Here is a 24,343-nt window from a genome sequence, read left to right as displayed (position 1 = left end):
AGCATTTAAGTGACATGAAGAGCTTCCTTGACTTTCACTGACTTATTCATCTGCTTCTAAGGGAGGACATTCTTGAAATGTGAAGGGCAACAACAATTAATTGTCACTGATTTTAATTAAAATAATACTGAATCTTAACTAGCAATATACATAAGTATGGCATCGTTATCAATGTTTTCTTTGAAATGTTAAAAAATGTGCAGAATTTCTGAAAAGAACTAGTAAATAAAAGAGACCTATTTTTAATGAATTTTAGTGCAAATAAATTTTCATTATGTGAGCATGTGTGGAAAAAAAATAAAATCAGACTATATTCCCCCCCATCCCCCCCAAAACATCTGGCATTTTAACTAGTACTTCTAAAGAAACTTCCATGAGAATTCAAATTACCAAATTCGTGTAAACTGGATGGATAAATGCATTATAGAATTATTGCACAAATTTGAGAAAACAACTGCGATGAATTGCATGCAGCTTTAGATTTTAGTACATAAATCCCTAGGAATCTTTTTCATAAGAGAACTTTCATTGGCCAATAACTGTGCAAGCCTCTCCTCCTGAAAAACAAGTATCCGTGTACCGCTACCAGCGATGAAACTGCTGAACTGCTCTGTTGTCACCCTGTGCCATATTCGTTTCCCGTGTCAGCCATAATATGCATTTTTTCCCCATCCTATGACTGTAGTCACTAAAGGCAGCAAGAACACAAGCTTTGCCAGTGTCTCAAACAGATGCTGCACCACGAACACCTTGAGCCCCCCAAGCAAATAAGTCTTTCAGGGGCTGGGGAAAGGCATGGCCCTGGCTCTTTGCAGAGGCCGGTGCTCGGCAAGCGGGTGCCTTCGGATGGCAACTGTCCCTTCCCGAGCGCGGACGCAAAGAGTTTGAAAGCGGAGGGCTTTCTTCACCCCGCGTGTCCCCGCCGAACCAGAACGCGCACCTCAGTCATTTATCATCATGCCACCTCAAGCTGCCAGCTCGACAGTGATTTTTCCCCTGGGGTTTATAAACTAGAAATGTTATTTAGGTTACAAAAACAGTCGCATGTTTTCTGTTTCCTGCTGAAACAGAAGAGCACGCTACGAAACGAACTGTAAAACTCTGAGGGCTTCAGTCGCAGCCTACGCCTCAACACCTCCCGGCCCAGGGAAAATCCAGCGGGACGAGCCGTGCCGAGGAGGCAGCGCGCGATGGGACATGGCAAGCATGGTGACCCGTGCCAGCCTCGCCACCCCTGGCGCTGCCGACGCAAAGCAATTCCTGGCGGCCTCGGAGCTGGCCTTCGATTACTTTCCTCCTTTCATTCTTCCTCCCTTCCCAACATTCCTTGTTTGGAAGCATCTGCTCCGCTTTCCCCCCGCATCTGCAAGGGTTAAAGGGAAAAACAGGACAAATACTGCAAGCGCAACAATGCCGAGGATCCAGTGCAAATCACACAGAGCAATGTGCGCCGAAATTTGCAGGAGGCCCGATCTGCTCAGAACTTGCTCGTCTGATATGGTTCACATTCCTCCATAATGATCATGGGGGATGCAGTAAGTTTGCAGGCAAGTGTAAAGAAGCTTCCTCATAGAGCTTCAGAAGTGCTAAAACATTGCCACGTTATGGGAGTTAATATTTTTAACCTTGCACGGTTTCTTAATTTTTTTCATAGTTAAACCTTACCTGCGTTCATTATAAAATTCTTGCTGTTACATTATTTATGCCAAACAATCAAGCGTTATACCTTTGCAGATGTCAGCAGATAAACAGAAAAGCAATGTTGCATGATGGAGTTTAATGCTGTGGAAACGTCGGGGTGCTTATTTTAGAATTCCACTGACCTTTGCTGTCCTTTTTCCAGTGCCTGCTTATTGCCATGCTAAGGAAGCATTGCAATAAGATTAGGAATTTTTATATGTGACTCCTGAAAGTCAATATTTAAGGAAAGCTTATTTCCTCAATTACATCATCTCTGATTATGTGCTATCAAAAAAGACAGCATAGAGGTACCATTATATCTAACTTAGGCGAAACGTGTGATAAAGCAAAGAGAGCGCAAAAAACTCCAACAAAGCCAAACTATAAGATTGTCAGAAGATAAGAGGTGCACAGGAGCACCATGTCTGCATATGGCTACAGCAGGACACTGTGATGTGAAGATGTTACGGGTCCGGGATTATTTTGGGGGCTCCTCTCTTTCCCTGCAAGCGATCCAAGCGCCGCGGGACCTGTGTAACAAGGCAATAGTGTCTGTGAAATAATGAGCAGAGGAATGCAGTGCTGTTCTTCCATTGCAATGTTAGGTGCGATGTTGCACACTAAAGCACCAGATCAATACTTCCAGCAGCAAGCCGTTCAATACCCCTGAATTATTGCTTCATTTTTCTTCTTATTATAGATGAGTTGTGTTATTATTTTCCCCAAATCGATATTTTACAACCTTTTTTATCCGTTTCTCCATAAATTTTGTGATTACTTTAAACTGGGAATTCCGGTACACTAAATAAGATGCAGTATCTGAGAGGTAGTGAATGTACCAACATGATTTTTTACTCGAGACACTATGCCCTGCTTAAAGGCAGATCCTAATCAATAGCTAAGTAGGAAAATTTTTACGTAAGGAGGCTGGAAACAGCACAAAGCTTGCAAAAGCAAAATTCAAATTCCTAGAAAATATTAGAGCATGATAAAAGAAATGATTGCAGAAGCACAGGGAAAGAGAGGTCTGATGGGCACTTTGTGTTTGAAATTTAATTCCAAACAAATATGCTTTTTACTTCCCCTCAGCTAAAGGGCGACCATAATTCACTGAAATTGTTTCTTACAAAGCAGATAATCCTGTGCACCTTAGAGTGATTTAATTAGCTTCCGTAGCTGTCTCCTGCTAAGTGTTTAAAGCATCTGCAAATCAAATCATGTTAACTCATCTGCTGCACCACTTTCTTTGTTCTATGCATAGGACCTTCCTAATAGCATTAATAGAAGCATGAGTTTCCCTGGAGAGGGGAGTAGCAAAGTGAGTTAATTACATAGTTATTGTAAAATTGTGTACGTTATTCCACAGGATACTCAGGGTAAGTACCAAGGTACTACACAGAAAATAATGACGATTTGGGGGGATCCCAAGGACCACAATTTTGTCATGTGAAAGGACAGTACAGATTCCCACTGAAATCAGAGGAATTCTGCCCAACTTCTGCGCTCACAGACTGCAGTGCAATATCCTGGCAATTAACTATATATCAGCTACAATTTTTGTCCTCATATTTAGTGGGAATTACAAGACAGACTGTAGGAGGTACAGTAATCTTCATTCAATGTCTTGTAACACTTCAGAAATTTAAACAGAAAAAAAAAATCCCAGGCATTTTATACTACAGATTGTACAGATTTCTGCTCATATCCACTTGGTCTAATTAGGCACGGCATCCTAGAGCTCTCCAAGAGCAAGTCCAGCAACTCCTTGGGAAGTGGGCATCAGTGCTCCAGTGGGGCAAATAATTCATAACAAACCTCTTCCTCTCACTAACTGTCCAAAGAGACATTACAGTTTTCTCCAATGGACTTGCAAGCTGGAGATATTTGTCAAATGGTTTTTCTGATTAATCCTAGCCTTATAGATCATTAATGAGTAGCTTGTTACAAATGTTCGGTTTAAATTCTCCAGCTATAGCCTATACTCAGAGACGGCATCACTTCACCTGCGTAAATGTCTGTGGGTTTTGAGTCATGAATATTTTCTGTTTCCTAATAACTGACGATAAATTTTACAACTTTGTTTCCAAGCAAAGACATACGCAAAGTTGAATTTCCATGATATGCTCTGAGTTTTTCCTCAAAAATGGATTGTCTTAGCTAACTCGCTTGTTCAAACATTCACAGGGAGCAAACACTATGGGGAAACTGAAAGGAATTCATTGCCAAAAAACAAATGAATATTCATGGCCCTCAAAATACCCTTATTTCCCAGCTCTAATCAGCATGAACATCTGTGAAAAAAGGTCCAAAGGGGGAAATTGGAGAGGGGAGGGGGCCATTTCCATCCTTCGCTTTAGGCCCCATTTAAAGAAGGTTCATTTGTCTTTTTAACAGAATTTGAGAGAGATGCAGGGATGAGCAGCTTTGCTGGAGAAATGATGTGCAGACTGGCCTTGTCTTTGGGAAATTTGAACTAAATTCTTCATTCCAGAACAAAAGATACTTAACAAAGGTTCCCGTTTCTGTCCCTGACCTGCCATAGTCTTACGCAGCTCTGAGAGCCCCCTCTATCAATAACAGGCAGCAAGTACAGAACCTGCACCAACAACACTAGCAGGGGAAAATAGACTCTAACGTAAACAGATGAGGCATATTTTACTCTCTTCCTTCTAAACAAGAGACGTGCACACTTCAATGCAAGATATAAAGGAACAAAACGTACATCAAAATTAAAAAACGGTAGAGAAAATATTATTGTTTTTCAGTATGATGACTTTGAAGACTTATTTTTAGTAATGACAATGTAACTGCTATTTCCAGCAGCTGGTACACAACACGCTTGTGAATTTTGGAGAGAACTTCTGTTTGGAGCAGTGAAACTAGTCAGAGACCTACCTTTGGAAAAAATATTTTCCTTGCAAAAGTGATCTTTCCACAAGAATTCATGGTTACTTTTAGCAGTAAAATCTTGCTTTTCATTTTTACAAATGCAAGCTTGCTGGTAAAACTCCCTGAGCACACAGACTACATGTTTTTACTTGACCAGTTGTTGTCTTCTAATGAAAGTACTCCATAGAAAGCTCAGAGTGGGATATAGTTTGGGAGGAAAAAACAAAAAGGGGAGAATAATTGCAGAAACTACCACGACATTATCGTACTTGAGGCAAGTCACATTTCTATACAGCACCTAGCACATGGCCTCATTAAGGGTGCAACTCTTTTCACCTAGTTTCAGCCATACGGGCACATATTTGAGCACCTCTTTAGAGCCCACCTCCAGGCAGAGGATAGCAAGAAGAACTTCCTAATGGAGACTCATCCTATTCCGAGATAGGTGTCCGAGACCATCGGTGGGATCACTCTCCAGAGTTCACAAGAGAGGGCCCCTAGTTCACTGTATTTCTAACCATTATGCTGACAACATAAAATAATACATCATGTTCAAAAGAGAGAAATCCCCCCATGCAAGTGGCTGCAGTATTAAAAAATGATGGCAAGTTTCACAATTATTCATAGACATCGCAGGTTTTGTACTGTAATTTTCACAGATTTAAAATGGAGAGTTTTGCACTGCTTTCTGTTTTAACAAACATGTATTTTTGATAGAGGACTGTTACAACATCTTAAGTTCCATGTGCATTTTCTGTTCCATGGGGACTTAAAAAAAATAATTTTCTTGGTTGTGTGGGGTTTCTCTTTTATTTTTTTAATTAACCCCCTGTCTGCTGGGAACGGGGTTTCCTTTTGTTAACCACCAATGCTGACACCTGGTGCATATGCCAGCACAGCTCAAGTTCGCAACTCTTGATGCAAAGAGGTTAACCACAATTTATGCCAACAGGAAAAAGGTGAAAGATTACATTTGGGACGGAAGGGAGGGGAGGGAAAGTAAAGATGAATGACACGAATTGTCATTGTGCTTTTCTACATTAGTCTTTGACTGTACGGGAAGACACTGTACGATGAAAGAATAGTGGGTATGGCCATGCCAAAACCTTACTGCGAAGTGTTCTCACACCACGCTATTCCTTAGCAATATCAGTAACTGGGTCACGATAGATATTTGCCAGAAGGCCCTAGGGAAGTTTATTGAGATTATTGAAACTTTAGTGCAGATTGACTCTAACAAAATTCTACTTTCTCCAAAATATTAGTCAATCATTAGCATGAAATAAACATGCAGAAATGCCAGATGTCTCAGATCATTTAAAATACTACAGTTACAATTCTCTTCCTTTCTGAGCTGCTTGTCTTTCCCTCTGTTGGCTCTTGTGATGCCAGCAATGCACCATCTCTCCAGTTACTGCAACCCATGGGGACACGTCTGCGCTGCAGACTGCAGTACGTTATGCACAGAAATACTCAAACTGACTTTAAATAAACTGACAATGGACACTGCAAACTGCACCAGGAAGCAACTCTGAGGTGATTTAGGCAGGCTTGAGAAGCTGCCGGGATTGAGCCTGCCCACACTGGGACTAAACTGTTTCCAGCATCTCTACCCAGACACCTCAGCAGTCCGCATTGCTGATGCACTTGATATCTTCATAACTGAGCAGAAGAGCCTGTGTGAGTTCTTGCAAGATAGCAGGAAAGTACAAAGAATTTCACACACCATGCAATAAATTGCTCCTGCATCCACTGAGATGAAAGGCTGCAAGTACAAGATTTTCCTTTTATCTCTATATTAACAAAAAAGCCAGAATCTGTAGACATGGGCTATATTGGGGGCACATCTACTCCACAGTCATTGCTGTCAGCGAGCTTTAACCAGGCTAGATAAGCATTACTGGCTGCGTAGCAATGCTAGTACAAAACTCAAAGCAAGCGAGGCTACCCAAGCCCTGCCTCCAGGGAAGTGCGGCTCCACGCTCCACTTCTAGTCTGAGTCAGCTGCACAGAATTAACTTATGTAACAAAATGCCCAAACAAAACGAGGCCCCACTAACAAGCACCTCAAAGGATTAAGCACAGCTTCGAGAGGCTATTTTGCAGGTAGCGCTGTGCAAGAGCGTGCCTCGGGCAGTTGCACACTAAATTCACATTCTGATTTCCTTGCCAGAGCCGTCATGCCATGTGCGTGGGCACCTCTGACAATCCAGCCCACGTTCAGTGGTTTTTCAACACCACACAGTAAATCCTACACGCAGCTCCAGGCAGAAATCAGAGACTGCTGCACCCCATCAGAAGTGCAGGAAGGATGAGTTAGATAGTATCAACATAACCAAAAGACAATCAGATTGCTCAGCAAAAAGGTCTATGAAATATTTCAGTGGCAACAAGTAGCCTGGGACTCAGCTTTATGTTCTAGCAAAAATACAGTGCCTTGTCTCTCTTCCTAGGGCGCAGGATCAAAGGGCATTAAGGTAAGTCGTGGCGTTACAGCGACTGCTGCTTTTATAAACGGCCCATTTCTGTGGCATTCGCCTAATCAGAATATCCACATATTAAGAAACTAGACAGTGAAGCCCCGTATAGAAACTGAGAAATTCCTCTAGCACAATTCAGGCTTTTTAGAAATTCATCTCAGCTCTCTGTTTTATTGGCCATTTTTTTAAAGAGGGAATAATATCTTATCAACTGACATGAGCTAAAAGGAGAATAAAAAAAGATTAACAATTTCAGTCTGGAATAAGAGAGTTTGAAGCAAGGGCATGAAAATTTAAAGGTTTTGGGGTGGGGATAAAGAAAAGAATTTACAAGGCTTATTTTTGTGAACCCAGAGGGTTAATTTATCATGGAGTAAGTCTGGAACTTGAAAAGCAAAAAACGGTTTATTGGCTTTGAAGGTCAGATAACTACGTTATATCATATTCAATAGGTTAAGGTTCCAAGGGTCTACAGGGTTGCATGACAATTGCAGGAATCCTTATAAAGTCTAGTTTATACCTTTATTGTTAATAGCTTTCTAATCCTTTACCACAAATTTATAGTTTAGAAATGGCAACACATCTTAAAGATTAAAGGTATGTGACAAACAGTTCATGTCCTTTAATAATCAAATCACATAGCTTAGATTGGGGGCTTATCAGGCTTTTTCCTACTCTATGGTTTCATAGGTAGAGAATACTTTATATCCCTATTACATGAATGATGAATGGGACCATTGGTTATGGGCTGTTATTTGCTTGGCTGTAGTCAATATGTTTTCTTTGGACAGGGACTTCAGTGATTTATTTCTCTTTTGGCCTTATCACTTATTAACTCAGGGCAGACAGAAAAAGCCAAGGTTGTGAATAAGGACTAGTGCCCATTTAGATTTCTAATATCAGAGAAATATTCTTTTTAATGATCCAGCTACCCTTTGCTGCGTAGACTCTGATTGCACTTCCCTCTAACTAGAAAATAAAGGTCATATTTCTTGGAAAGTGTATACATAAAATATGCAAAATAATATGTTTCCTTCTCAGCCAGCTTTTTTCTGATGGTTGCTGTAATTGCTTTCATTTTGCAGCTGTCCTACAGGTACACTGCACACTTTTAGTGATTGTTTTTTGCAGTGTGTTATGGTGCTGCCAGTGTTTAAGAAATACAAAAGAAATGAGGGTTCTGTGCTCCTATTAGCATACAAAAGGGATTTTCCAGTCTACCTCTGCCGCCTCCTCACGTCTGATAACACCCTCTTCCCTGCAATCAATTGTGATTCCTCCCAGCTTCCTTTCCTGAATTTCTGCAAACCAAACTGCCAACCCTTCCTAATAATATTCCTACTCTTCCCCCCTAATAACTGTCCACACTTCACTGTACTGTGCAAGTCCTAATAAACATCAAAACAACTACTTTTGTAAGAACATTCACCCCACCACCACCAAATAATAAAGACTGAAGTAATTTCATCTGAGAAATGCTCCAAAATGATTACAACAAAAATATATATTTTTCCCACTACGAATTTCCAAAGAGGCCAGGCAGGCAAGGTGTTAATATTGACTCAGCAGCATAGCTAAGTCAATGGACTGAAACTCAAAAAAGGGCCAGGTTCAAGTTTAAACTCAAACGATGATTTCCTGAGGGTAACTTCCCTTTTTAAAGGCAGATAACACCCAAGATTACACTGCCGGTTTGGGTGCTTGAAGGAAGAGGTTGCACTAACCCCTCCCTCATCTTCCCATCTATAGTTTAGCTGCAGCATCCCTGAGCCGGGAGCGATGCGGCGAGGACCAGTCATTCAGGGACTATCACCAACTCTTATGTTGGCAGCAGGCCACACGTGCAGTGTAACTCCTCCTCCTTGATTTAATTCTTCCTTACTTGATTGTGCTATAGTTAGGATTTACCACCTCCTCTGTCCTCACCAGAGTCTCTCTCTGAGACCAGGAATGGACTTTTCAGTGGGAGTGCAAAGTACAGAGTAACTGGCAGCACATGGCTCTCCTGTCCTTACTTTATGCATAACAGTATGAGGAAAAACAAGACACCAGCTCTTCTTTTAAACTTCATAAATTCCTTTGTATGGAGGGATTCTGTTCTGTTCTTTGGTAGCGCTCAGTGACTGTTTAACATCGAGACATCCGATACTTTTTTATTCTACCACTCCTATTAATATTTACTAGTGAAAGGCAGATAAAAACTGCTGTTAAAAACAAATGGCATTCATTTGCTAGCTACCAGATCTCATAGCCAGTCACTCTTCGGGGGAAGTGATGTGCTCTATATTTCATTTCAGATTAATGATCGTCATATCTTTGAGGGGGAAGAATTTTATAAACACATCAGGATAAAACCCAAGACAGTATCAAAGATGCTGGCTTTTTGATTTTATTTTTATTGTTCTGTTGATGATGGCCTTCCCTCCTCATTTATACTAATCAGTTATTTGAGTGCTCATGATTTAATAATAAACACACGTGAATGGGACACTGTAAAGATAATGAGGTTGTGTATTACTGATGTTGAGAATAACTGTCACTAGGCTTTAACATTTCTCAGGAACTAACAGCTATGCAGCTATGGCCAAGGTTAGCTGGTGTAAGGGTCAAGCTCTACCCCATAGGGATCAAGCCAAAGGCTCCAGTGGGGCTGCAGGAGCCTCTTGACAGCCAGTCTGTCTCTTATCACCATTTTTTTTAAAGTCTACAAACTCCAGAACTCTCCGTTCTGAAAGCTGATTGCTCCATTGATTATGTATCTTTTGAACCTTGCACAGTCATCGGCGCCTTCTTGAAAGCGGAAAACTTTCCTTGCAAGGGAATCATTGAAGTTTACCAGGCTACAAACTTTAGAGATTTGAGATCATTTTCTAAGTGCTTCCAATTCTGAACATACTTGTGAAAATGACTTAAACGTGTGCTTCTAAGGCCATGCACTGAGACTTTAAATGGCGATTGGTAGTTTTTGGTCTCCTTCTCTTGGGGGTATTTGACTTGAGAAATGAAAGCAGAATGATTCTCAGAAGACGACTACCGCTGCATTTCTGTAAATTAAATCCTTTAAAGTTAAAAATCTAAAACTGAAGGTTTTCCCCATCAGTTTTATCAAGGCTTTTGAAAATTTTACTCAACTCATCTGTGATCTGCAAGGCTCTTCCTGTTTATACAGATTCAGATGATCTCAGAAGTAAGTAAAGGGTGAAAAGAGGATGGAGCAGAGATCTTTCACACAAGGGTATTTCTTCAGGCTATCTATTGGAGTGAAAAGTTCTCTTAAAAGCCTTATGACATTCCAAAGAAATAGAGAGTTTCCCAGAAATTCCGTGAATACCCTGACCTTCATAATGTTCACATTTGTACATCACTTCACACACAATGGTCCTAAAGCACAACACAAACACTGGTCAGTCTTCACAGTGCTCCACTTTGACCTACTCTTCCTTCCAGAGTCATACCACATCCCATAGCTTGTAGCAAACTCCATATGAACTGTGGGAGAACTTCTGTGTTTCTCGGTACACTGTCAGCATACAAATGATTTAGCCTTCAGTCTCCCTACAAGACTAACGCAAATGCTCCTTAAATTCCAAACAAAATCCAACCACAGAACCAAATTTCAGCAAAAGGAACAGTATTAGGAATAGAATCCTGCCAAGAAGCTGAATTAACTCCACGAGGTAGACATAACCTTAGTGACAAAACTACGAACTTCTGGCCCCTGTGTAGTCCTTTGCTCTAGTTTGGGAACAAAAGTTGCAAAATCTTAGAGTGAGCAGGTGGTAGAAAACAAAGCCTAATGCATTTTTATGGACCTTCCATATGCCCTTTGCAACATATGATGAGATAAGTTCTCCTTTCACTTACACTCACGCAGTCCCACTCAAATCTCTGTTTAAAAATCTCGCGGATTTGTACCATCATTCACAGCAAAATCCTGTGAAAATCATGCCGCCTTGTGACATACCCATTTTTGTATTAAAAAAAAAGAAAAGAAAAAAGAAAAAAAGATCTCAAAGGCCTGTCTGGATATCACAAATTTGTACCAATTCTCATCACGTATTTAACTCAGCCAATATATATCCTGAGTCACCTTGGCAAATTACCTAGGGATCTCTATCCTTAATGGCTTCTTCCTTTATCTCAGTTTCTCCACTTGTAAAATAAGGGTAGAGATACATACCTGACTCATAAGTTGTGACATGAAGCTTAATTGATTGAATACGGTTCAATACCTGAAGGGATTTACAGATGAAGGGCGCCACAGAAACACCGTGACTTTTAACTGGTTTGGATATTTTATGAACTTTTAGCATTATTCCAAAATGAACATACATATAAGATGTGTTCAGACTTCTGTATTTCTAACTATGTTTTCTTAGGAATGGCAAAGCTCAAAATCTAAGAAATAATTGCTGTATAAGTGCATGTAAATGGCTTGCTTGCAGATGGAAAATAAAAAAAACTATGCTTTCTTGTAAGCACAGGGTTGACACTGGTTTATTTCTTTCAAAAATACTTACAAAAGCCAGGATTTCTCTGTATATATGTGACCTTGATTCCTAGATGGCACATGGACGACTTAGAGATCATGTTACTACATTATTTGCAGTTAAAGGGGAAAAAAAGGCTAAAATTAATGGGTCACTGGGTATTTTCTTCTGAGAACTTAAGTACTTAACAGTAAGAAAAAAACAGTTTACAGCCAGGTGGCTTGAGGGGATATTTTGTTGAACACTGATTAAAAATAATTTCTCCTAAATGAGACCTGACCACAAAATGGGACCATTAACGAGCAGGGACATTCTCACCAGAAAGGAAACTATGCTTGATCGACTCCCGTACCGCCCACAAACCCCAGGTCCTTTTCTTTCTTTCTCACTCTCTCTCTCTCTCTTTTTTTCTCCCCCTCCCCTTTTTCTCCTCTCCCCTTTTCTTGTTCTTAATAGCAGGGTAAATAAGCAGCAAGTGATGCTGAAATGTTTTCGGCCAAAAACAGAGGCCAAACTCCTCTGAGAAAACATTTGGCCTCTGTGGTTTTGTAATATGTTCCAGAACACTGAGTTCACTGAAGAACATTGTGAAAAACTCCCATCGCCTGGAATGATGCTGGGGAATGTTACTGTATCCGAACTTCCAATTGGTCCATTTCCTGCAGGCCTTGTTAAAAAAAAGAAAAAAAATAGTGCTATGTGGGAGTTAAAACAAGTTCTCATGGGAAAAATGAATGACAAGAAATTCTAGCTTTAAAAGAAACAGCTAATCTGCTAGTTTGATTGTTCTTCAAAACTTACAATGAACCAATAATCCTAATTAAAAACACTTGGCCTAGTTCGCTAAAGCATCATAGCTTTTTCTATGCTTCGTTTGTACACACCATAGACTATTAGTTTTTTTCTAGTGCTCACTAACAAAGTGCTGACTTTGTTGGGATGGCTGAGCTAATTTCGTGAACTCAGTGTGAAACCTTAGCTAAACAAAATTGTGGTAATTTTCCTTAATTTGTAAAAGTGATTGGAGTGCAAACAAAATTTTCCTCTTGGGTCAATCCTATAATTTTCAATTAACTAAAACTAATCGGCAGGCGTGTACTGAACCTGCATTTTGTTTAAAGGGCTGCAAGGCACTTCTGAAGGTAAGAATGCATTAATTGTTTTTATTTTAGTTTTATTTAGTCCTTTTAGAAAGGCACATTCCAGTTCAGGTTGCGTGTAAAAGAACTGAAAAATGCAAATTGTGTGAAGTACAATTTCAGTCACAATAGAATTTATATATCTACCATAACTTCATAAAAGCTGCATAAGTAACAGAATTGCCCATGGATTGGATCACCTTTGATTTTATCATTGTTGTTTAGGATTTCATAACTTTCATTTACTGAATGAAAAATAACGCGTTTTAAACACTAACCTGAAACTGCATATAGGAAAACTCTCCCTACTGGGACTACTAAGCTCCACATCAGTCAACCATCTGCTTTTGGGCAGACAGGCTAAACTGCTGCCCTCCTTTTTCCGGGAAAAACTAATTAGTGATAATCTGAAAAGACAACTAAAATGGGCCCAAGCCATTTTTTACCTTTAAATTGCATAAAGAAGTCTGTAAAAATTTCCTTGCCCGGGGGGGTTTGGGGGGGTCTCCCTTTCTTTTTCTTTTGCACACATACTTGACGTTCACCCAGCTCAAGAAGCAGCACCCCAGTGGCTTGACAACTACCAGGACAACAAAACTTATTGTGAGCAAGACATTTGGAGGGGAATTTTGGACTGATTCGCAGTCAAACTGTCCAGAACTCTGGCTGACACTTTCATGTGGCATAAACTGGCAATTTGCACCAGCTGGCAATTCGACCCTTTGCTTTTGCTTTTTCTTTTGTTCAAATGCATTCAAACCCTCATTAACATTTTTGATATGGTGTGTTATTATCCAATATATGAATTTCCCACCCATTGTCGAGATCATAATGCTCACAATAAACACACACAGGCTCACCAAAGGCCTGCTGCTCAGCCAGCAAGGCGACACATGAACACTTTCAGACCTAGTTTAAAGAAACCCAGCGCATAATCCCAACTGGGGGGAGAGCGTATTTGGAAAATGACAACGAAGCTTTATAAGGCACCTTTGTTCACATGAAATCAGGAAATCGCATGAGGAGGATGCGAGGAAGTCTGCGCAGCTGGAACACAGAACTCCATTCTCCGCCTCGAGCCCGCGTGTGTACGTTCACAGCGGGAGCAATATATGTGCCCAGTGTAATCCAGAGTGCCTCATAGCCACAGATTTTTATGATACATCTTATTCTTAATGTTTTGGGAGAAATCAAGAATGGGTAAAGAAATTGCACTGGGTGGTGATGAACCACCATTCAGGTACCCAGTTACAGGAGTAGTACTGTCCATGTTATATGTTTAACTAAAAGCATGTAAGAATAAGCATGTCATAAGCCAGACTAAGCCATTAATTTTTGTAGCATGCACAGCTTCTGCGGAATAAATGACATACATTCTTTTAAAAAAGTTAGGCTGCTACTTGATTTATTTCCAGTGCAGTCCTTATCACTACAGAGAGTGGTTTAACATTGACAGCACCTGCAATCTCCTAGCAGATATTTTTGTTGTTGTTCATAATTTTTCAGGCCAGATCAGTCTACGCAGCAGTTTGCATGGGATGCCACCCCAAAACACACTGCGACTCACTATGGTGGCAACATCAACTGCGGTGAAAGCTACCTGGCCTCCTCGGGGCGCGGGGACAAGGGTGCAATGGCGAGATGGGCAGGCAGACGGGCCGCGGCCTTGAACACTTGCTGGACCAAGTTACTATTACAACATGAGATAGAGATATTCAGCAAGAGGCTCCCTGGAAAGCAGATGCTCCACTGCATTGGTGTGTCTGGCTCTTGCTGCTTGCCCTCTCCATCTGGTGGTTTTGGGGCTGGAGCATCTGTTTCTCTCCTTCCTCTATCTCCCCCTTCAGGGAGAGGGGGTGCAAATGTGAAGAGACATCCCATTGCAAGGACAAACAAAAAACACACATCGGTATATTTTCAGATTCATCTCTACGGTCACTCATTGCTGGAATCCAGACTTAAATGGGTATCTTCAGTGAAGCGCTCAGCCAAAATAATAAAATACAGTACAGCTTTTAATGACGAAAGCAGAAGCACCGGCAAGTGTGATATATTGCTTGCCCTATTTCTCTCTGTTATATCTAACACTCGAGCAGCCTTACCTGTGTAAATGAATCTTCCAGGCGTTCCCTTGCAGAACTGCTTAGACTTGTAGGACAATGTGACTTCTACAACCCCCGGGATGTGTCGGGGAGGCGTCTGCACTCGGATGGCATGAGGAGTAATCAGCTAGAGGAAAACATTGGGAAAGGAAAAGAAAAGAAAAAAAAAAAAAAAAAGCACTGTTAGATGCTGAATACTTCTTTAATAACACTTTCCTCTCAGATCACAGTAAACAAGCTTTGAAACATGTAATTAACCTGTCAATGTTTGAATACAATCTTGATATAACCCACACAAAAGCCAGTGACTACAATATTTACAAGCATTCTCCTGCTCAGCTGTAACAACATTATTTCTGTTTTCATACATGGCAGGCACTTGCGTCCCAGTACAGGCATTAGCACCAGTTTAATGCAATAACTTCCGCTTACACCAGCACGATGCCTATGTTCTTTCAGGTGAGCATCAGGGTCGCGACTACAAATTTGTGTCCAACAAATCTGATTGATAAATGACACGTGGTTACATGTTTGAACATGGCACCGGAACTGAGATTCACCGCAGAACGCAAGCCAGGGCAAGCTTTTAAATGCACTGGTCCCCAACTCATCCTCACTGACATCTGCACACTGCAAAAGCACCATGTGCTGATGTTTAATTAGAGATCCTTTGCTATTCATTATGTAAAGGCGTAACTGACTACTGCAGAAATGCAAAGTTTGACTTTTTAAGGATGCTATATATTTCCTTGCAATGGTCAGAGCACTCAAGAGATGTATCCAGTATAACCATTTACCTGTCGATTCCAGTCTGCCTCCACTGCAACGACTGACACACATCTGGGGTGACTGTACAGCTAATAACTCCTGCACATGCGGATTTACTCAGGTAAGAAGGAGACAAACTTAACTTTCTTCCTAATGGGGCTGTCTTACCACAAAAAGATGGAATCATTGCTGCCATTTCCAGGTTCTAGACCATTTCTGCTCTGTTAAGATTCTGGATTGGACTTGAAATGTAGTCCTTGAAATTAATATCAGAGTCTTTCAGGAGTTTCACTAACTTATGGCAGCTTAACTCAAATCTCTGCTGTGCTCACAAGCTACAGGATTGCCCTCCCCATCACTGAAATGGCCTCTCCTCACCCATTACGTCCTTTCAGAGAAGGACAGTAGGAAGAGGTACGTAGAGAAGGTGACATGATTGTGCTCAGCAACCAAGACACAGCTCTGGCACACGGAGAATCCTTCTCTCATTGACTGGCACATTACTAGTCCCACCCACGTCCAGAGAGGCAAATGGGACCAAGGTCACAACCAGCCTTGACAGTGAGCAAAGCCATGGGCACCCTCAGCAGATGGTCGAGTGCTCCATGCTGTTGATTGACTTGTGTCCGCATCAAAAATCCAAAGGCAATACATTTCCATAGAAAATATCATTATTTGATTTTTTAAAGCCAAAAAGCTGATTGTATTTTTATTTTTAATAAGAATCAAAAATTTCAAAATCATATTAAAGACCTACAAAAAAATCTGTCTTTTAACCATTTTTTTGTTCAGGGCACAGGACTATTGCTCCTAACTCATACTGTAAACTGCCATGAAAGCTAAAATTCCCCAATAAGTAGCCTGTAAAAAAGCAAAGGAGTGAAATGTCTGTCTGAGAGCCATCTGTGTTACTGTGGGAAATGGCATACACAGTAGGAAGTTCCCCATATTTAAAATAATAAAAAAATACTAAATCAAGTTGAAGAGTAAAAGCAAAACTGCTAGCACCAAGTACTTTTTTTTTTTTTTAATGATTCACTATATAAGCTGTATTAAAAAAACCCACACTTCCACTTAAATTGAGTTGTCTTTAAGACTTTTATCAGCCCAACTTTAAGTCTAGGCCAAACCTCTATATGCCCTCAATAGTCAGTGAAGGCAGAAAGCACTATCAAATAGCAATTTATTCCCCATGCTTTAGACATCTCTAATTTGGAATGAGCTGCCCTCTGGAAGCATCTACCTTTCTCCAATGAACCGAGATGACAAGTTTAGACTAGGCACTTAACCACAGACATCTGAAGATAGCTGAGATAAATTCCACCCTCAAGTGGTTCTGGTTAACTGGGTGAACTGGCAAAATGAGAAAAGTTTCATGACATTTTGGGGGGAGAAATATTTATAAAAACAGCCAAAGATTTTAATAGCAAAGGTTAACATCCTAGTCTTACTACATCAGCATATGCCTTGCACCCCTTACCCCCATTCCGGCATGAGCTGTAGAGGCAGCTTCTGGTTGTATCTTTGAATTTCCCAGCATTTACTGGTCTGTCACCACTTTAACGTTCTTTAAACATAATTTGTGGCATTTTCCAATACTCATCTTCCCTGGTTCCCAAGAAATGTCTGACCTATTTATGGTCCATTGTTACAGAGAGCTGGAGAGAGTTAAGCAAGTTTCCTGGTTTGTTCTCCACAAACAGTTTGGTTTTCCTTTGTGCTCTGAAGTAAATAAGTTTAACTGTGTTTAAAACCACAAATATACAATACTGTCGCCCACACATTCCCAAAGGGTGAACATTATGTCTGAAATCCTATGGTTTAGGATGCTCAGGATATATTTTACTCCTCTCTTCTCTAGAACTGAAGCTTAGAAGATATATCAGGAGAATACATGTGCCCTTTCTTTTAGATTTTTCTCCTTATCATCTTATCATCTGCTACTGACCACTGTCAGAGATACTGAGCTAGAAGGATCTTTGTTCTGGGTCAGTACAATCAGTCTCAGGTTCTCACGCACACAGAAAGGAATCGGCTAACTCTGTTACATACCAGCGTTCCTCTCTGTCGTCGTCATCTCAAGAAATTGGCTTTAAGGGAGAAACATTTTCATTGCACTTATAAATATGCTCTCTGAACCCTGCCTCTGGTCTCGAACTCTGATTCCACCCACCAGCATTGCCAGCATCTGGGTTATATGCTGGGACAAGTTCTCCCTGAGTTGCTCTGGCTCTCTTCCATAATGGGAGTGATCCAGTGGGTACTGCTGGGTTTGCATACACCAGGCCCACCGGAGACAAGAGCAGATCTACTGCTGGCTTCAACGACTCCAGGATTTTGGGATTCTTTTCTAACTACACTATTGACCTGCGTCCTGACCTTGGGAACCCACTCCACCGCTTCCCAGTGTGCTTTCTCCTCCCACCTTTGCACTGCCTGTACCATCTTCAAAGCAGAGTCTGTCAGATGCATGTACAGCACCTGGAATAGGTAAGCTATTAGCACCAAGGGATATTAAGAATAAAGAGAGTACTTCTGGAACCTCCTGAATCCCAAATTGTTGGAGGCTGGCAGAGTGTTCTGGGGAAGTATCACTACACAATTTCCCTGTTGTTTTTACAGGCATCAGCCATTGCCCACTGCCAAATGCAAGACACTGAGCTTTGTGAACCTACGTGTCTGACCCAGCATGGCCATTCCTATGCTCTGACCTCAGGTGGAAACTCTTGGACCATTAATGGACATCATAATAACTGTAGCAAATGACATGCCAAGAAATAAGAATTTGTAAATATGAGTTACCTACATTATGAACATTTTTTTTTAAACATAAATCTTGAGCAAGGCATTAACCTGTGATTTGGAGATGAAACCACAAGCCAAAATCCCAGATACAGCTTCCTCTTCCACTCCAGTATTTGGCAAATTGAGCTCTGGAGCCGGACATAAAGCTAGCGACTGGGCCCTTTCTTCCAAGGGATTTTCAAGTAAGTTAGTCTGATATTTGGCAACTGTACTGGTTGTTTTATATGTCAGTTGAGACGTACAGTGGATTAGACTAAACCCTGAGTTATGGAGGTCTTCAGAATGGAGGAAGGAGCGTGTCCTTCAAAATACAAAACACATTTGGTTTGAGTGTGTACAACAAGCCTCTTTCTGTGGTTTGCTAATATATTCTAGACATTCTTGTGTGATACAGCATCATTTCACACTCTGAAGAGTGCCAGGTTACTTTCTTTTTTTAAAAAGTGACATTTTATAAGGAGATGTCATTAATCTGAGTCACTAGTTTATTTTTGCATGCTTGAGCTCTGGTTTGTGGTTAGGGAAATGGTGACAATCAGTCATAAATTTAACTTGGACTCTTTGCGAAGAGGACCATTAGAACAGGAATGAAGAAAAAAACCCACCAGCTTGCCCCTACTGAAGCTAATGAACTGCTTTCAGTGGGAACAGGACCTTTAAGGTATCTATATTTTCAAAAGTGACTAGTAACTTTGCGTGCCTCAGTTCTGGGCATCCAGATGCAGACTAATAAGCTTTGGTTTTCAGAAAGAGGGTGCCTACTCATTTTTAAAAAAATATGAGTCAGGCCTCCAAAATAAGCACTCAGAAACAGAGACTTCCAAAATCAATAATAAACATAAAAAGCAAAACAAAAAACTGTCACAGAATTTGATTCAGCAGCAAAAAAAAAAAAAAAAAAAAACAGTCTGTTTTTGTGCTGTACAAAGGTAGAAGAACTGATGTTTCAGTGCTTCATCTTTTCTTAATATAAAAGAAGAAGAAGTGGTTTCCAGCTGACTCTGTGCAGCTGGAGGAATGTTCTTGGCAGCAAAATGTTTGAAGAAATAGTTCATTTTAAGCAAATATTGTGGAATATTTATAAGAAACCAATTCTGTCTTCACAGTCATGTGTGTTTGCCCTGAAACTTGACTCTAGGAGTTACAGCCCCCCAATAAGAGAGAGAAACAACTGTGGATTTTATCAGCAGCACAGATTTGGAATATTTGCAGCAAGGCGCAGACCCAGAACGTTGCTTAAGTAACTGCAAGCAACAAATCAGCCTGTTTCTAGACTGGACAAACAGAAAGGCAGAGCCTGTCTGGCAAACAGACCATTTGCTGGGAGTTGTTTGTCCAGATTCAACATGTGCACACGATCCGCCAATATTGTTTGTTTGTCAGCTGCGAAAGTCCCTTGAAAAAAAGGTATTAGACGGCCCGTTTTGCTGTACTCTAAAAATATCAAGGCCTTCATTTTTATAAAGTAATATGGGAGCTAAGGATTAATTGAACTCACTGGCTTAAGGTATCTGCATTTCTGCACAAAATTAATGTGACAAATTAAGTTTTTATTTAGTTCTCCCTGGCTGAGAAAGGTTGTAATTATGTTAGAGTGTTTACTGCTAAAATATATGTTTAAATAATAAATATGTGTTTCAGAAACCATTTTAAACCTCCTTTTTTAACACAGTCAACTCCATTTCAAGCATATAAATATTTCAATTACAAAACTTGAATACACGCAAAATAAATTAAAAATACATTATTTACATTTCAAATTATTTATAACATATGCAGCTTGACAGCAACAAATTCACTCTTAAAATGAACAATATTTTTTTGGCTGTTAACTTTGCTTCTGAAATGTGGTAGGTTTTATATTTTAAATATCCATGTGTCACAGGTACTCACATAGATTTTGCTATAATAAATTCTGAGCAAGATAGAACCTCTATGATAATTATTTTCACAGCACCTTTCTAAAGATGGCTAATCGTATTACAATGTTAGAGAAAGAAAACTGAACTTTAAACAGAGATTGTGTGATTTGCGCAAGGTCCCATGCAAAATGATGCTAATTTAAATATTAGACTTCATCCCCAGAACCACCTGCAATTACAATTTAAAATGAAGCAAAAAAAAAAAAAAAAGTGAAAATATTTTGCAAGATTCGTTCTTTTTCTTTAGTTTCCACCTGCCTCGCTTTGTTTGGGGTTTCCTGAAATTCAGTTAAAATTATGTTTTGTTTGGATCCATGAAACAACAGGATGAAATTGAAAATTCTGCTTGTGTTCAACCACAGAATAACCTGGCCAGGCTTGTTCAAAATTGGGCCTGACTGGCAACACTGGATGAACCTGCTCCAGGTTTGAAATTGTACTGAATTTCAGAAGATCGACAGTTCAATTCTACACTCTATTAAAGTAAAACAAAAAATATTCTTCCTGGGTACTGAAAATGTGCTAGGCATTTTTAGAAATAAGAAGGCAAACGGAAGAACTTATCTTGTATTTCATATGTGGCTAGTATGTGTAATTTGAATTATTTATAGATCACTGTTATTTAGAGATCACTCAGACAGCTCATGCATTTCTACGCTTGTTTATCATGTTTGCCTGCTTCTTTTAGAAATTGCTTCTTTTCTCCTATATGATTTTCTATTGCTCTCAAAGGTTATGAAACCAAGAAGCAATTCTATAGGGGAGAGAGAGTGAAATAGTTTTCACTCCAAGCCTTCTTGCAGCCCATTGTAACATTTTTAACAAACTCACTGGGTTCTGACACCCCCCCCCAACGTTTAATTTTATGACAAGGCCTTGCAACCAACAACAGCAATGTTTTGACCAGCACTTGCTCTTCCGAGTTTAGAAATCGCCAATTAATGGCTTCCACTGAAAAACAGAACGAAGATTTCTAATGAAGGAGCCAATTCTGCAGTACCCAACCAGCGTACTTCCCCCCGGCCTCCTCACCTTTCCCTGTGAAACGGCTGCAACCGTAATGGCTTCAATCCTAGCACGCAAAACGCTTATGCTGGACCCAGGGGGCACTTTCATGATCACATAAGGGCTTCAGAATAGGGCTCATTTATTATATCTCCTTTTCCGGAATGCCCTTTCATCCACACTTGTCCTCAAGTGGAAGGATGAGAGAGCGCCGGAGAACAGCGAAGCCCATAAAGGACATTAGCAGATACTCTTCATTTGGAAAAACTGCTGCCATGTGTGTGACAGATTCGGTCGGGGAAGGCGCTGGGTCCGAATTAAGCTATCATATTGATTTAATATTTATCGGATATAAGGCAGAGGATCAGAACAAAAGGAGGGAAAACAAAACCCTCCTTCAAGCTTTTTCATTTTGAAACCTGGCTCGATGGCGGAATCACAAAACGTAACCGCACTCAAACGCGAGGAACCGTAATCACCAGGCTCTAGTCTAAACGCCGCAGGGTGAGGACTGCAGAGCTAGTTCGGACGGGCTGGTGTCTCTCAGCATGCTTGCTTCGGCACTAAACTCATGAAAATATCAATTTCTTATAGAACTTCCAATAGTCTTTTGAAAAGCCGTAAATGCAATAGTTAAACCCTTCCTGCAAGCTGCCTTCCAGTGCCAGGGAAGCCCGTGAGAATTCTGCCCTAATTTCGACGGCCCCGTGCGCTGAAAGCGGCCGCTCTGTTGCTGCCGCTCAGGATTTAACGTTCCGCAGGCTTTGGGGAAATAAAAGGCTCCAAGCTCAATAATGTGCCAGGAGACGAGAGGATTTAGGAAGCTGAGAGGAATAGCAAAAGCAAAAAATGGATGAAAAACGACAACAGAAAAGGGTTCCTGGGGAACTATAGAGGCCCCCACTGGAAATAAGTCTGTATTTTCCTCCGTGGATACAACACTGTATATTCAGCTACCATTAAGCAGATAGTACTTACACCAAGTACCTCCACTTTAAGGACCTGTGATTCAGAGGCACTGAATTTCTGCAGTTCTCACCTCATTTAGCTGCAGCTACAAGTAGCCAGTCTCTCTGGAAAGCAGCATCACCTAAACGCTCGCTTCCTGTGGGCCCGTAGCCACTGTAGTGTTAAACGCAGAATTATTCACAGAGGCATTTATCTGTTCCTTTCCTTGGAATAAAAGGCAGTGAGCTAAATTCTGGGCCAGTGAAAGGAAATGCAAACCCTCTGGCTATAGTGAATTTCTGCCACAGGTAAATTTGACTAATTATTTTCATAAAACTGAACGAGGACCGGATTCACATCTAAACATTTGTTGTTGATTTAGCACGTGGCATAGAAAAAGGACAGGCTAGCTATAAGCTAGACAAAGCTATTAGACATTACCGTTCAGACAACACCTACCTCACTCCAAACCAGCATGGTGCCGAATATGACCTGTAACCCATCAAAGAAATTGTCTCCTATGATGATGACAGTGGCACCTCCTGTAGTCCATCCTTCACTTGGACTGATGGCTTTGATACATGGTGTAGCTGCTTTTCAACACACATGAAAAAGAGAAGTATTCTGCTGTTAGAACCAGATTTTAATGATTGAAGACTTGAGAAAAATAAAATAAAAGGTGCTTTCATTTTCCCCCCCCCCTTACTAACACAAAGATTTCAGCAACCTCATTCTTTCTAGTATATGTGCATGACCTCAGACTAAATCTTTGGAAGTATATTTTCTCAATTAATTTCTGTTTGTTTTTGTTAGCTGTATTTAAAAAGATTAACATTTGAAGCCTATATTAACAAAAAAATCACAGCATGGTGGGCAGAGACCAATTGGAAAACAGGACAAATTCCTATCTTTTTTCTATATGAAATGCTGAATACTTGAGTTAATAAAATAACCTCCAGTGAGCTTGCTTTATTATCCATCATAACCTAAATTAACTAAGGGAACTCCCATAAATACTATGGAAAACATTAGCTAAATAAAAAAAAAGGGCGTAACCCTCAGCATTTCTTTAAGTCCCGTACAATCAGATCCAGGTGGTTCCAGTGTTAAACCACCCTGCCCTGCTTAATGTTTTAGCAACTTTAAAAAAAAAGAGACAGATAGACACAAAGGAAAAAGAATGAGGAAGGAAGAAAGGAAGAAAGGAAGAAAGGAAGAAAGGAAGAAAGGAAGAAAGGAAGAAAGGAAGAAAGGAAGAAAGGAAGAAAGGAAGAAAGGAAGAAAGGAAGAAAGGAAGAAAGGAAGAAAGGAAGAAAGGAAGAAAGGAAGAAAGGAAGAAAGGAAGAAAGGAAGAAAGGAAGAAAGGAAGAAAAATAAAACCTTGCAGTGAAGTCAAAAGGTTTAAGGCATCACAGTTACGTTACAGCTACTAGACAATTAAGAAACGCATGCAATGCATCTTGCCATAACTCGCCCTAGCCACTTTCTTGGCATCACATGCCTCCTGAGAGGATCTCGAAAACTCAAGCAGTGTCCGAAGTACTAAGCTCAACTCTTGGTGCTGTAACATCTTCTGTTTTAAGCCTGTCCAAGCAGAAGCAAGCTCAACTTTATACACCAGTGGGGCAGGGCAATATAAACATCCACAGACTGATTGCCCTCCTCCGCAATACTAAAGTACATCTGAATTTAACCGTGCTGAACCCAGTGGAATAACACCCCTGTAAAAATAACCCAACAGAGACAAGAAGTCCTACGTAACTCGCTGCTGTGGAGGCGCAGGCTGGCCAAGGTGGCCTGTCTTCATGGAGATTGATGAAAACAAGTGACTCCACCCCAATGCAACCTACTTCTCCTTGCTAAATCTGAAGGAGGCGAAAATGTAACGCCACATCATTAGATAGTGTTTTAAGTAAAATAGGTACCTCAAAGACTTAATTTTGTAGAGAAATAGATTCCTTAAAAAGCAGCAAAACCCCACTGATCAACATCAGCATTGAAAAGAAAGGTCCTTTCCTTTACGTAGGAACCCACTCCTCAGCTGAGAAAATAGTCTGGCTCTATTGAAAACACATGAGGGGCTGACACTGCCTGTGCCGAGGCTCAAATGTCACT

General features: G+C 40.5%; 1 protein-coding gene across 8 annotated transcripts in view; it reads right to left on the bottom strand.

Moving 5' to 3' along the window:
- Positions 1-24,343, bottom strand: part of EBF1 (EBF transcription factor 1) — a 275,871-nt gene that overhangs the window by 49,459 nt on the left and 202,069 nt on the right. For 5 of the 8 annotated variants that reach the window (XM_067304612.1, XM_067304615.1, XM_067304618.1 and 2 more), the window contains exons 9-10: positions 22,688-22,821; positions 14,781-14,907 (exon numbers count right to left, since the gene is read on the bottom strand). The exons of 1 other annotated variant lie outside the window; for it this stretch is intronic. In XM_067304612.1, the coding sequence (XP_067160713.1) occupies positions 14,781-14,907; positions 22,688-22,821 (261 nt within the window). The remainder of the gene's footprint in view (positions 1-14,780; positions 14,908-22,687; positions 22,822-24,343) is intronic. 2 more of the 8 variants (XM_067304613.1, XM_067304616.1) reach the window with 1 other exon arrangement.

This window comes from Apteryx mantelli, chromosome 14 (assembly GCF_036417845.1).
Source record: "Apteryx mantelli isolate bAptMan1 chromosome 14, bAptMan1.hap1, whole genome shotgun sequence".
Classification (NCBI taxonomy): domain Eukaryota; kingdom Metazoa; phylum Chordata; class Aves; order Apterygiformes; family Apterygidae; genus Apteryx; species Apteryx mantelli.
The sequence above is the reverse complement of the archived record's forward strand: the minus strand, read 5'-3'. Positions and strand labels throughout refer to the sequence as shown.